This window comes from Diorhabda sublineata, chromosome 6, assembly GCF_026230105.1.
Source record: "Diorhabda sublineata isolate icDioSubl1.1 chromosome 6, icDioSubl1.1, whole genome shotgun sequence".
Lineage (NCBI taxonomy): Eukaryota > Metazoa > Arthropoda > Insecta > Coleoptera > Chrysomelidae > Diorhabda > Diorhabda sublineata.
Genome location: NC_079479.1, coordinates 12,717,846 through 12,733,680, shown reverse-complemented (window position 1 = coordinate 12,733,680; position 15,835 = coordinate 12,717,846). Strand labels below are relative to the sequence as shown.

Genomic DNA, 15,835 nt, shown 5'->3' with positions numbered 1-15,835 from the left:
CGAGATTGTTTAATAAGCTTCCAACCTCAACAATTTTTGAAAAAACCCCCGTATTCAACTATATAAATCAATAATTCGTTTTTATTGTGAATTGGAGCGTACACGTACTTGATTAAAATTGATTTTAATGAATACAACGCGCAATTTTGTTATTAAATTATTCATATGTTTTACTAACATTTCAAAATGCCTCAAAGCGCGAAATTTGAACGTCCGATGTTATTATTTATTCCAGCGAATATTGGAATTGTTAATTTGTTTCAAATTTGAAAATTACAGAAGTATAAGTATAAGCCAAGTCCAGCAACAGCCAGATATGTGGAAGTTATGATTTCAAAAAACAAAAATTTTTTTTATTAAATTAGGCGTTTTCAAAAAAGAAGATGATCTGAAAACAAAAAATGAATGACAGAAATACTCATACTTCACACCTCTTTTTTTCCTTTTTAGTACCTTCTACTTCTTAAATACCAATAAAGAATTTTCTTAAAGTCCACTTAAAGTGGACTTTTATGAGCTTTTTTATTTTTTTATGTAGTCTTCCTCTTTTTCTTTTCCGGTACTACGTCTTGAGCTACAGCTACAGTTTTTTTCAAAGCCCATTCTCTTTTTCTAGAGGCTTTGAAGTTACAATGATGTTACAATTTTTGACAAATCTGAACGGTAAATGTATTCACAAATTGAAGATTTAGCCCGCTCAGACTTGTAGTAACTCTCGAAAATACCACGTAAGATTGACCGGATGCGAATACTGCAGAACCGATATCCATCAGTGCATTAATAATTTCAAAATTAGACCAAGCTCGTAAATACGTTATTTATTAAATAAAATGTATATTTTTCTATTTTTTTTTTGTTTTCATTAAACTTTTTGAAAGACTACTGAGTAAATGTTGGTGGTAAGCCTCAGATGTTGGTGGTAGTCGAATTTTGGTAAAGGAATTATGTTGTTGTAGCCAGGTTGTAAATCATAGATATTACGCTTTTTCTAGATTGTCGTAAATCGATTTGTTGGTCATTATTTTGATTTTATTTTTCGAAATTAATTAAAAATTACAAATGTTTTCAAGGAAGTTATTACGTAAGCTCTAGGGGGATTTTTGGGGACCTAATTTTTCCCGAACTTGAGTATTTTTGGTTTTTATTGACTGGGCTATAATAAAGCGAAGATTCCATACCAAGTTATCATTTGAAATATATTTTTTGTAAATAAAGAAACTGTGCAGAAAAATGTGCATCGACCTCAAAGTCATTCGTATATTATTGAGATTAGAAAATCGTTTTACTTGTTTCCTTCGATCGTGAGACACAGCAGCACGGTCCTGCATATAATGAAGATTTTATCTGTAATGATATATGAACTAGAAGTTGTCTCATTGCGGTATTTCGAGGATTTTCATTCTTTATCAATTTTTAACGTGACAACAATGAAATATCGATTAGTATCAGATAGATCGAGAAAATGGAACAGGCACGAATTTTATTCTTTGTACTGCGTATCATTCGATTTTTTAACCGCAGAATGAATTTGAAGTTTCAAACAAGCTTGTTATTTTAAATATACATTCACTCAAACTTTCTTTTGGTAATTTAATTAAAACAAACTCTCTGGATATAACATAAACATATACATCATTACTTGACTCTATCTATATATACAATATTGAAACGAAACTTTATAGAAAATTATCTGGAATTTCTCAATTCAAATTATATTACAGAAATTAGTTTATGTTTCAATTTCTCGAGAAAATATTGATTTATATAGAAGTGCGCTGCAGGAACCAAGCTCGTTCTTTTAATCTCCTTGAAACGGTGCAGATCGAAAACATCGTATGATTTACCAAAGTTTCCATCTTCCTTATTTTCTTCTATATATTTATTTATTAGTCATCATAAAATATCAGAAAGAGCCAAATTCAAAACTCCGTCATTTAAATTTGAGTAAAATGTCACACAAAATGTTTGTTCTGGATGTTTCTTTACATTTCATTCAACATGCGACTGTAAAATTTGGAGGACCTCAAGGTAGATGAACTATTTGACAAATTGCCTTGAGTTCTTGCTAAAAAATTTTTTAATACACCTTAAAAGGTCCTTCTCAAATACGAAGTTCTCAGAAATGGATAGTGACTGTGTTATCTAAAAATAAACGAGACCAAATACTTTAGGCTACATCAGGTCATCTCATCAGCAAGGATTCTAAACCAAAATAAATAGGATGTGCATAATTTAGAATATTTCTAGTATCGATCGATTTTTTGAGACTTATATAGATTTAAATCAATTAACTAATGAAAAAATCGTTTTAATTTTCAAGTTTTATTAAATATTTTTGTTTTATTTTCAGGTTATGTATATCCTCAAACTCACACTCGACATCCTCACACTTCGAGTGCTCACAGACGATCTATTCGAGCTGACATTCGAACGAATCTAAGCCATGACATCGAGGAAACGGAATATAAGCAAATCTATTCGAAACAAGGTGATCAACTTGTGTTAAATTGTGCGGTAAATATAAATTTCAGCACAAGTATTTGGTTGAAAGATGGACAAATAGTACAAACGATACTTAAAGATAATACTAACAACAAAAGGGTGATAGGTCATAGGTTTTTGGTGGACGTTAACGGGAATTTGTTAATAGATAATGTGAGGTTAGAAGATGACGGTAGATGGCAGTGTGAAGCGGAAGACGCGTTCGGCTTCGTCGTACAAGGGAGACCTATACAATTAACTATCTTAGGTAAATACGTAGCTAATTAATATTAAAATATTTTTTTTTTAATCTAAATTCCGTTCTTTATTTAGAATGATTTCAATTATAGTAATCCGCTTTGTTAGATAAATTAATTATCTGTCAAAAACAAGATGGAATCGTAATAATCACGAACGCATACATAATGGACGAGACGCTTCCCCATAAAATCCACCTCACCATAACGTTCATTCTACCGGAACGCATTCATATGCACAAATACATATTTTAATTATAATCTACTGAGTCGTTGATAATCCGGTTTCCCTGTGTGCCGTCTCTATATTGTTGTCCCGTTCCTTTATTTCATTACTGTCCTGTCGTAAAGCTCTGCCTTGTTCGCCATCTTATCCGGAAACGTGCTAATGAAGATAAGCTTCAAAATAACGATGATGGTTTTTTGTTTTTATTTCTAAAATATAATGAGGGAGCTTTTCGGGATATTGGAAATGAATTTTATATAATTGAAAATAGGTATACAATTTTTATGGTCCTGATAAAATTCTAATGGGAAACGGACTAACTCAACGTCTAATTTGATTAGCTCAGTCTCTACAATTGTTTTTGCAAATAAAAATGGATGAAGCAGACAATTACCACGTTCCTCTTTGATTTGGAAACACATCCGAGTGATTATTGTATGGGAATATTTTTCTAAATCAGTTTTAACGAACCCAAAACACAAGAGTTTTGCTGGCGCTCCCACCAAATTTTCAAAAAAAAATTATGAATCTTACAAGAATTTTGCAAATAAAAACGGATGAAGCAGACAATTACCACGTTCCTCTTTGATTTGGAAACACATCCAAGTGATTATTGTACGAAAACATTTTTCTAAATCAGTTTAAACGATCCCAAAATACAAGAAAGAGTTTTGCTGGCGCTCCCACCAAATTTTCAAAAAAATTATAAATCTCACAAGAATTTTGCAAATAAAAATGGATGATGCAGACAATTACCACGTTCCTCTTTGATTTGGAAACACATTCGAGTGATTATTGTATGGAAACATTTTTCTAAATCAGTTTAAACGATCCCAAAATACAAGAAAGAGTTTTGCTGGCGCTTCTACCAAATTTTCAAAAAAATTTATGAATTTTACAACAATTTTGCAAATAAAAACGGATGAAGCAGACATTTACCACGTTCCTCTTTTATTTGGTAACACACTAAAAGATAATTATACGTACCTCCTTGATCAATCAGTTTATTCCTGAAATGTCCTCATAAACTGTCTCAAAATGTGAAAATCAGGCTCTCGACATTTTTTTAAATCTACAAATACTTCATACCTCACATACCTCCGTTCTAAATTTTTGATAAATATGAAATATACAAGTGATATACAGAATATAAGTGATCGCTAGTCTTGAAGTGCGTCTCCGCAATACGATAAAAACAAAATTTCTATGAAAATTTATCCACAAGAATACAAAAAAACCTCTACTCGAGACTGGTAACTGACAAATGATTTCCGTTACCTTCTATTAAAGTAAAGAAACCCCAAGGGTGTATAGGAGACTCGAAAGAGATGTAGGCAAATTTCCTCCATCGTTAGATCCAATCATCAAATTATTGAGTTTCAAGAAAATAATAAAATCCAACAGTTCACCGAGTAGTTTGAAAAATGTTTAATTAATTCTGAGCTAGTCGATTCCTGAAAATCCAAATTTCATAATAACGGAGCTTTCCCTTAGTTTTTCATATTTTCACGGATTTGATGTTTGAAATTATCAAACAAGAGCAAGATGTGCATCATAATTATTCAAGCAGATTTTGAATTTATAAAAGCTTACAACAAACAGATGAAAAGTTGTTAGTTCTAGCCTTAAATCAAAATTTCGAATATATCCATCTATTTCTTGTAATTTATGGGAAATTATAGTAGCTAAAAAATATAATTGTGAAAATCATTAGTGAGTAAAATCACGTACAAACGCCGTTTTGTAAAAACATAATAAATCGTTCTACAAAACTGACTTTGCATTGCGCTATTAATCATCACAGTCACACTATCTGAATAGTAAATTTCAAATCACATTGCAACAAATTTTACATATCTACTAAAGAACTTGGAAGTCATCCTCGAGGCGGCGTATTAATCTGTCATTGAAGGTACGTGTAGCGCTTCAAGAAACCGGTATGTTAACGAGATGCAAAACGATCATAATTCAATTGACGAATAATTATATTAAGTACTGAGAAAAGTCTTTAGTTAGAAGAAAACTATGAGAAAAAAAATGATTCCCTACAATTTTTTTTTAAATAAAAGAATATAATCAACGATTAGTCGCCACTAATCGGAAATATTTTGATTGTAAGGTACAGATTGATGGAAAACTTTTCATTCCATTTCATTTTAAAGCTCTGCCCTACTTTAAACGTTGTATACTATACACTTCAATTTATTTTACGAGATTTGCGATTTTTCAAACATTGTTAAAATCCGATATTTTCGAAGTCATAATTTAATTTATATATCTCATTTTTCCTCCACGGTTGCCCGGAATCTATTTGCGAAATGCTTCCACTTGGTGGTACAATTTTACGTTTTTTAAAATGTTTGACACTAGGAGAAAATTGTTATTAAAATTAAGAAATGTTACAGTTTGAGAACGCTAAAAGTAGTGTCATTTTACCGATGTTTACAACGAGAAAACTCAAGATACTTCATTGTCTGTAATATATTTGGGATCAAAGTATTGTATTAAGTGAAAATCTTGGGAAATCCTTGAAATTTGAAGAGCTACTACTCATCATCATACTGCCCGAAAATTATTGCAAATTTTGACGAACAAACAAAAAATTTTCGAATAAGCCAATCCCCAACTGTCTCCTTCAGTTGGTCGTTTGATATGGAAGTCACAGGACGACTTGTCTTAGTTACTGTCACTTTTACTTGACCAGTAATCCTGAAGACTTGTAAAGGACAATCATTTCCTCAGTGAATAGCCCGAAACATTCGCTCTTGATGAAACTTCAAAGATTCCCACAGTACACGTCAGTGTCCAAGGATAATGAGCGTTCCTGTTCGCGTAAAATTTGTATCTAACTCGAAATCCCCGATACTACTGCTTCAGAAAATCTTGAGCTTATAACCAACTGGATACTACACCTCTTCCAATTACTGTTATCTTGGCATCACTCTCTCATACGTCGATGAATATTAATCGATTTAAAACTTCCGCAAACAAATATCTGATAATCAACAAATTTAGTGATTCAAGTTTAATTTTCCATAGTTTCCATTGTTTTGTTTTCGTTTTCTTTGTGTGTAGCGTGTTGTAATTGGAGAAAACAAGAATTTGTAATCTGATATTGAGCACGCATTAATTTTTAACAAATAGCTTTACACCTATTTCCTTAACACCAGGTGTGCGTGACTCCTGGTGACTTGCCTTACAAATACACCCTTCTTGGTATCGAATATTGTTTGTGTTGTTATAATTTTCTTAATCTTATTTGTTTGAATTAAACGACGACAATCCTAATAAAAATAAACGAAGTGGTAGTTTCTTTTGTGTCGTTTATCCTTTCGAAGAGTAATACTTGGACGAATTTACTTTCAAATTCCAACAATGAATGAATGAACGAGAGATATTCTGATAAATCCAATAAACGTATTTTATATGGAAGTAACTGTTACTTTTTCAAAGTAAATGTGACACTTGGAACATTCGAGGTTATATGGATGGACGGGACTGCAAATGGTAATATCTCTACTTTATTGAAACGAATGACCATAACGTCACGCAAACTTCATAAATCACTTTTATGAGGATAAAGTAGGACATTTGCTTTGAACAATGCTGTACTTGGTCTATAGTTCGCGGTTTAAAAATATTTCTTTATAAATTAAGATAAATAACAAACATCGAAGATTATTTGAGCTTTTCACCTATACCTGCTTCTACTTAAGAGGTAATAGCACCATTCCCCCAGGTACCTAAGTCTATTTGACCTATCAGAAAACTGCCCTCCAGTTTAATATCGTTTCTAGACATGACGAGATGTTCCTCAGACTTCTGATTGTCTTAGGCCTGGAGTTTTACTTCAATAAGACTCCGTCTGATTTATTTATCTCTTTTTTTTTGGAAAGGCTGTTTGCTAATTCATCGTCTGGTATACTGTGGCGGACTGGTAGCCACTTCCAATGTACCTAGGAGTATAATTTTGAGAAATGCGAGTTATCATAAAAAATAAGAAATTGCACGAACGTTTTTTGAGAAAAAAAAGGAATTTATGTGCCCTAAGAACGAGGGGTGAAAAAAAACCGTGAACCCCACAAAAACAATTTGAGTTCAAGAATTAAAGATGGCAAATGGTAGCTAGAATAAATATGAAATTATAAAAGTTTGAGAATGTTTTTACTCCAAGACAAACAAAATCAGCGGAACAAATATTATGAAATTTCGTTGAAAATTCGAAAATAACAAGAAACACGACGTGAATAACAAGGAAGAGAAAGATGATTTTCGGTTGATATAATTTTTAATCAAATACCAAACTTGATTTTATCTTAATAACATCATTTCACCATAGATATAACGGAACAAACATATATATTCATCTGACTCTGGAGATTAGTTTCTTGTCTCGAAACAAACAAAAAATCATCTTTATTCAATATCTTGAGCTAGTTTATTCTTTGAGAAAAAGTATATACAATTATTTGTAATTTTTTTCCTCGTTTTTATCATTATGTATAATTGGAAAATGGAAATACAAAGTGATGAATAAAGTGCAACGTTGAAACCACGCGATTGGGGAAAGCGCTTCACGTTTTCTATCAGATTTTGCTTCAGACATAGGCCCCATGCAACAACAACTTTAGCAGTGTTTCATCAAGGAACTTAATGTTCTGGTCTTAAAAATTTTCTTTGAAAGCAAGAAACAAAAACGGAAAAGTCAGAATTCAAGAATTTGTCTGATTAAATCACTCAGAACATCGACCTGAGCAACATAACAACTTTCATAGGATTGCAAGTTTTAATACGATTCCTAAAAAGTGCTGGTTATAAAAAAGTAAGAAAATTATAAATAATCGAAGAGATTTCCTTCTGATTATTTCAACCACTTCGAAAATACTCTTTTATTAAATAGAGATGTTAGTGACACGAAATTCCAGTAAAAGAAAAAAGTACGAAAATAACAAGGATAGAACAGAAATTACCGAATCTAAAACATGTTTAAATTATAACAAATCAAACAAAGACAAGTTTTTCCTTCTATCTATCATAGAATAATTCACGAGAAATAATTTTTCCAGTTGATCCAAATAGAAACAGCCAATTCAAACTCCCGGCGACAAAGTCAAAAACAAAAAGTTTTCAACGCAAACCTGCAATTCGAGCGCATCAGTGCGAGCGCGAACGTGAAACCATCTTAAGATAAACAGCCCAATGCCTACTTTGTGAATGACAGGTTGTCAAACAATCTTTAAATGACCACCAAAAAGTGAATTGGTGAACGGTTTCCACTTCTGAATTAACTATGTGATTCGTCCTGATTTTTCTTTAAAATTTGATTGGAAATAATTTCGAAATATTAGAAAACATTAATCTAATCGTATTACAAAATATTTACGAAAAACAATTTCCGAAAAAAATAAAAAAATGAATTCGGTTCTCAATATTTGTATTTGAAGAGGTTGATTCTAATTTATTTTTATTTAAGACAATTTCGGTGTCTATCTCGAATATCTTAGTTCGGTAATATTGGAAAAACTTTCCTCAGAGTCCGATTCAATCGGAATCAATTCCAGGGATTTCTTTTACAAGGGAAATATTTTATGGTGTCGAAGCAGATCACAATTCCGTTGAAACTTTCGGTTAGACCAAACTTTTATCTGTCGTGAAAAAAGTCAAAGGAATATAATCAACTAACCGGCAGCCCTCTTTTTTCGAGTCTCCTTTGAAATTACCGGTTTGTTGTAGAAAAAGTTTTAATAAATTTACGTCGGAAATATGCCGGTCATCTACAGCTTTATTCGCATTGCGCTAACAACGGCATTTGAAATTTGTAATTTTACGTAATGTCGAAACTTTAATCGGATTTACTACCCACGGATATCCCGGATTATGCCCAAAGGATTGATTGGCAAAACTTTTTCGAGTGTGATAATGAGATAAAAGAGGTACCTGATTAGTTTTGAGATTAAGGGAAAGGAGAAAAACGATTAATACATATCAAAAAAGACACTGTTAACCGTATGTCAAAGCTATCGTTCATAGGTACTACAATAGGCCTTTCCAAAATCAATTGAATCCATCATTAATTATCACGAATAAGTTCCATATTTTTTTCGAACCTACCATATTGATATTTCCTTGAATTATTCAATCAGTTGACTAAATACAGTGTGAAATAAGATTGTTGAATGTTTTTATTTTAAGATATTATGAAAAGAGCTTTGAAAACAAAATTGAATATACAGGATGATTGATAAATTCTATTAAGTGCAAGAAAATGAATACTTAATATATAATTGATGTTAATTCCTCCGACATGCATTGAAATAAATATCCGATATATTGTTAATCTTATGATATATAGTGTATGTCATAAATAATTTCGATTTCTATTGTTCCCTTTGTATATTAAATAATGATACGAAATGATATTCAATCGTACTCTATAATATTAATAAATCCAATCTCAGGACTTGGATACAAAAAATTATATCGCACTGCATTTTCAATATCTCTTTTAGATTCAAATTTTTTCCACGTAATTTCGCCATAGATCTGAATAAATAATAATCCGAAGGTGACTCTCAAAAATTCATCTCCATAAAGCCCTAATCAGAAACCCCTAACATCCTAATTCCATTTTTTTTAATTTGATGTTTCGCTCGAATCTAGGTCCAAGGAAGTTTAGTGATCGCAATTGGATGATCCAAGCTTCAATTTTTCATTAATAAAATATTTAAATCAACGCTCATTAGCTGTATCTTAATCTTCAATTTAACAACTTCAATTTTGACGCCACGGTTGCTTTTCACATACGAAAATCGAATTTACTTATGAGACATCCTCTATAATATTTAATTTTTACGGATTTCTGTGGTTATCTCTTCATTGACGTCTACAATACCATTTAGATATGTTGTACACACTTGTGAGATGACTATAGAAAAAAATCCAACGACGTGATTTCTGGTAATTTAGCTGGACCTTTTCCTTATTCTGCTGGAACCAGATATTTTTTCAATATCCTCTTCAAAAAAAATTGCCGCCAATGTAGCCTAACCAGTCATTAACCAAACAAAGTACAAAACACCTTGAAACTTTCCGTCATTCTGTCAACTCGTTGAACCAGGCCATCTTTAAACTTTCGACACCATTCATGCACAACACCATCAAAAGTTTTCCCCATACACACGACTCAATAATGGCGGACATATTTACGTGGCTATAGCACAACGCCGACTGACGCCTGATTATCAACAATAGCGATGCACGGAGCGATCGGAGGTTGAACAAACGGCCCTCGTATTTTAGAAATTGACGAAATAGAATAAATTCATATGGACACTGTTAATTTTTTTGTTAACAAAACAAGAGAAAACGTGTTTTTATAAAATGAAACAATTCTTATAGAGCGAGTTAGAATAAAAGAATAACATCTTATTGCAATTGTACACCTGCATCTGAAATTTCCTCTACGATCATTTTTATCGGAATTCAACTTGGAAATTACCTCCGAGGCATAACATCGGCCGTTATAGTTGTATCGAGAAGTAAGATCCGTTTCAACGGCTTAACTTCGACGAATAAACGTCTAATGGAATCTAGAACAAAGTTTATACGGGGTAATTTCAAAGTTATCCAAACATTATATCAACCAAGGAATTATTCAATTTATATCTAGTAAATTATCACGTTTGTGACTAAATAAAACGAAACTATATAGAAAAACCATTAGAAGTACAAAATTTGTCTGGAAAATACGTTACATAAGTTTCGTTGCTGCTGTAGACAATCCCATAAACGTTCAATTACCCTTTTTCATCTGCCATCGACACATGGAGCTCTCTCTGATTGAGGAACGGCTTATCAACATAGTTTAGTTAGTTAGTTTCTTGATAAGCTGTTTGGAACAAGTTTACGGATACAATTTTATGAAGGAACCAAACGTGAACGAATGATTAGAGAAGTTTCGGGAAGGGAGAGAAAAAGTGAAAAAAGATTCTCGCCCAGGACTCCCATCAACATCGAGTTCTGAGGAAGATGTTGAACGAATCATCGATCACAAATTACGACTAAAGTTCTGGACTCTAGAACAGAAAACAAAGAGGGTCGAATGCTATGAGGATTGGCTGGAAGATTTTGTCAAGCGAGTCATCACTGGAGTCGAGTCTGATTTTTACGAATTTCAAAGCAAGAAATAGAAGTTGGCACGAAAAACGAGAACAAAAAAGTCTGTGATTCTAGGGGTATTATTCACAAATATTTCGTCCCTTATTTCTACGTTTTGAGACGTTTCAGAGCTCGTGTGGTACGAGTTCGACCGGATTCAGTAAAAGGGGTAGGTAGATTATTAATCAAGACAATGCGCTCTCTTAAACGTCGCTTGTTACTCTATCAACATCTATTCCACCAGATTTAGCCCTTTATGACTTCTTCTTCTTTCCGAAATTGGAAATGATTCTACGGGGCGGCATTTAAGAGATGTGGAAGCCATGATACTGTAACTAAACAGTATAACAACTAAAGACTTTCATCAATGAAATCAACAGTGGAAATGACTGTGGTAGATGTTTCAGCAAAGCAATTTCCAATTACAGTTACATCTTTTTATTATTATCCATTAAAATAATTATTTAATCGTTTTCAGATCCTCCTAAGAAAGCTTACTTGATGATAGACAACCGTATCCTCGATCCGGGAAACCTCTTCATCTTGGTCAAAGAAAATTCGGATCTAACCGTATCGTGCGTTGTAGACGAAGGTAATCCAAAACCACAACTTTCTTGGGAACTCACTTTGGGATCTTCCGCTTTACTCGAAATACCCGAAGTACCGCTCGAAGTTCTGAATTTGACTGAAACCGTACGCGATCAAAAATTCGGTGCCAGAACTGATGCTAGACTTGGGAGAGTGTTAAGAGGTCATCATAACGCCACGTTGACGTGTTACGTTCGACATATCGCCTTGGATAAACCCCTAAATGCGTCGGTGCTTCTTGATGTCGAATGTGAGTATTTTTATAAGTAAAATAAAATTTAAACAGTTAATTCAAGCTATGAAATATTCGTGTTTATTAACTTAGTAAAGGATCATGTTTGAAATTAACCCAAATACATTCTACTTTATGCCCTTACCCCATAATTCAGATTATTATTTGGTCGATTATTGAGTTTGCTTATTATATCTGTAGGTACTTATGGTCAATGTGCTTTATATACCCATCGACCCTAACGGATTTAGTTGTCCCTAATTTCCTATTAAGTCAATAGAGTTCACGTAATTATATACTCTGGTAAGTAGAGTATATGTAGATTTTAATTTGAAAAATGAGGGCCTTATCGCCAATTTTAATTTGAAAATAAAATTACTTTTTCACAATATAAATTTCTCGTGGTAATATTTGAAATATGAAGTGTCATTTATTCTAGGAGAGGGCTAAAATGATGAATGATAAATTGTAAACAAAAGGTTCAAAATAAAAATGAAATGAAAGACAAAGATACGAGTTATTGGAAAGACTAATTTTGTTTAAATATTAGAAATTATTTTGACGATGGAAAGACGGAAATAAAAATAACCAATAGGGAATAATTATTAACGTAACTAGTTATTGAAAAATCGATTTGTCCGACAAGCTTAATATTTGTCAAAAAAATATACATCCAAAGAAAAAATGTTTATAAATCTTAGAATACAATTGAATTAAAATGATGAGTTGATTATCAGTTTTATTATCGGTTTAATTAATAAATTAAAATGTTGAAACTTAAATAAATACGAAAAGTTTCTTTTACATAATTACTTTTACTTTTCGTAACTAATATATGAGGTTACGAAAAATGTTAAGGAGAGATTTAAAGTGTCACATTTGATAGAGGAATTAGATAAAATAATTGGATGGTAGAAATATTCACAAGCAAGTCGAAATTGGACATTCAGGAAGAACGATGAAGTCACCACGAATTTAGGGAATTAAAAAAATCGGAAAGAAATCAATGGGATAAATGTAAAAATAAAAAATGTAAAAAGGCGATTAACAACAATTTGTATGGATATATATTCAAAATGAACTGACTTACAAGAAGTACTATTAAGAGATAGATCGTGGAAACAGTGGATATCAAATAAGGGAGATGGAAAAACCACGATTGAAATGGAAGAATGAAATATAGAGTACAAGGAGAAAAGAAGAAGACGTTTTTCCAAGAATGTATATATTTTCCACATTAAATTTCTTCAATTTTTTCAAGACCTTTTGATATATTAGTGCATCTTAATGTTCTTGATTTTAGGTCTCTTCTGGAAGATAAAATTTAACGTTTCGACTTTTATTTAAGTCCTTATCAATATAAATTTGACGTTTCGACTTTTAGTTGAGTCGTTATCAAAATAAAATTGGTTTTTCGACTTTTCTTCAAGTTCTTATCAAAATAAATTTGATTTTTCGACTTTTAGTTGAGTTGTTATCAAAATAAAATTGACTTTTCGACTTTTCTTCAAGTTCTTATCAAAATAAATTTGATTTTTCGACTTTTAGTTAAGTCGTTATCAAAATAAAATTGACTTTTCGACTTTTATTTAAGTCCTTATCAATATAAATTAGACGTTTCGACTTTTAGTTGAGTCGTTATCAAAATAAAATTGGCTTTTCGACTTTTCTTCAAGTTCTTATCAAAATAAATTTGACTTTTCGACTTTTCTTCAAGTTCTTATCAAAATAAATTTGACTTTTCGACTTTTAGTTGAGTCGTTATCAAAATAAAATTGAATTTTCGACTTTTCTTCAAGTTCTTATCAAAATAAATTTGACTTTTCGACTTTTAGTTGAGTCGTTATCAAAATAAAATTGACTTTTCGACTTTTATTTAAGTCCTTATCAATATAAATTTGACGTTTCGACTTTTAGTTGAGTCGTTATCAAAATAAAATTGAATTTTCGACTTTTCTTCAAGTTCTTATCAAAATAAATTTGACTTTTCGACTTTTAGTTGAGTCGTTATCAAAATAAAATTGACTTTTCGACTTTTATTTAAGTCCTTATCAATATAAATTTGACGTTTCGACTTTTAGTTGAGTCGTTATCAAAATAAAATTGGCTTTTCGACTTTTCTTCAAGTTCTTATCAAAATAAATTTGACTTTTCGACTTTTAGTTGAGTCGTTATCAAAATAAAATTGACTTTTCGACTTTTCTTTAAGTCCTTATCAATATAAATTTGACGTTTCAACCTTTCTTTGAGTTCTTTTCAAAATAAATTCGACTTTCCGACTTTTCTTTAAGTTCTTTTCAAAATAAATTTGACTTTTCGACTTTTTTTTCAAATCCCTATCAAAATAAATTTGACGTTCCGACTTTTCTTGAAGTCCTTATCAAAATATTGTATATTTGAAATTTTGTGTTCCAATAATTATTAAAAAAAACTAATTTTAAAACAGAAGAGACCTAAAATCAAAAACATTTAGATGCATTTTTCCACATTATCTACTTCTTGTTTTATGCTCTAATCCTCTCGAATTCTTCCACGAATTTCTATTATTGAAAATTACTTTCATTTCCACAAAAGTTCTTACTTTACTATGTCTATTTTAACTATTTGATTAATTCATTGTCTTTTTGTTTTTGACTTTGGTTTTTACTTTGTTTATTTTAGAGCGTTTCCATTGTGAAAAACTATATTTTCATTTATACGAGGATTATCTAAGTGTTTTGTATTTAACAAAGAATCGAGGCCTTTTTTATCATAATTATTTTTCAGCTTAGTCTCCTTTTAAATCTATACACTTTTTCCAACGATAGCAAAATATACAGTTTGATTTAAAAAAAACTTACGTACCTTCGACGAGGTATGAAGAAAAATTTATTTTTTTTCTAAAATATTTTTCCAAACTCTTTAGTGACAAACATATGGTAAATGAACGTCAAAGTATTAATCTTGTTATCTTGATGTGACAGATATTTTTTGAGGTTTTAAAATTTGACATCGTCAAAAATCAAAACGTTATAACGATAAACCTTTTTTGGATTTTGTTAGGGGGGGAAATATTTTTGTATATATCAAAATTTTCTTTTCTTAAACGAAATGGTGATGCGAGATTCGAAATCCTTAGAAACTAATTATTCGAAAAATAACGCGGAAGATAATGTGGATTGCGAGAAATTCAGAGCAACTTTGGAGGGTTCGAAAACCGAAAAATTTTGCATTCCAACGTACAAAATGTTGATGAAACCTCATTCCTTGGAAGATATACAAGAACAACCGGAAATTCCAAGTAAAGATTTAGAAACAAAAGTAAATAATATTTCTTCAATTAGAAACAGTCGTTTACAGCTGGAAGAAAAACCAGCTTTTAACGATATATCCAAATGTAACCAACAAGAGTTAGATCTGAATGAAATAAAAAAGAAATTTCTTTTTGACAGAGAATCGAGCAGTAGATTCAGAACGCCCACTAATTCTGGAAGACAATCGAGAAAAAATAGTAGCGAGAAATTTCGATATACTCAATCGTTTTTCGAAGATCCGTACGTACAAGAAGAAATGTTTCGAGAAAATTTACGAGCACAACTTTTGATGAAAAAATATTTTAGAGAAAACGATACGTTCGATAAACCAGTTTTAAATAACGAAATCGAATCTAAAGCTTTAATGCTCATCAGACACGTATCGAGTATCTTGAAAAAATACAACAGCGGCGATAAACTTCATTTATGCAATCCGAATGCAGTGAATTATTTCCAGGGTAGTTTTAAAAATTTAAGAAAAAACGTGGAAAATAATTGGGACAATATTAAAAGTAGGATAACTACCGATTTAAGTTTACACAGTTCTTCGGATAGTTACCAATTTCTCGATACCAAATTCGCTCATAGCGGTAACAAAATT

General features: G+C 31.4%; 1 protein-coding gene across 6 annotated transcripts in view; it reads left to right on the top strand.

Annotated features, from left to right (window-relative positions):
* LOC130445361 (hemicentin-1) overlaps nt 1-15,835 on the top strand; it is a 151,315-nt gene that overhangs the window by 86,343 nt on the left and 49,137 nt on the right. For all 6 annotated transcript variants that reach the window (XM_056780941.1, XM_056780942.1, XM_056780944.1 and 3 more), the window contains 2 exons: nt 2,351-2,749; nt 11,600-11,959. In XM_056780941.1, the coding sequence (XP_056636919.1) occupies nt 2,351-2,749; nt 11,600-11,959 (759 nt within the window). The remainder of the gene's footprint in view (nt 1-2,350; nt 2,750-11,599; nt 11,960-15,835) is intronic.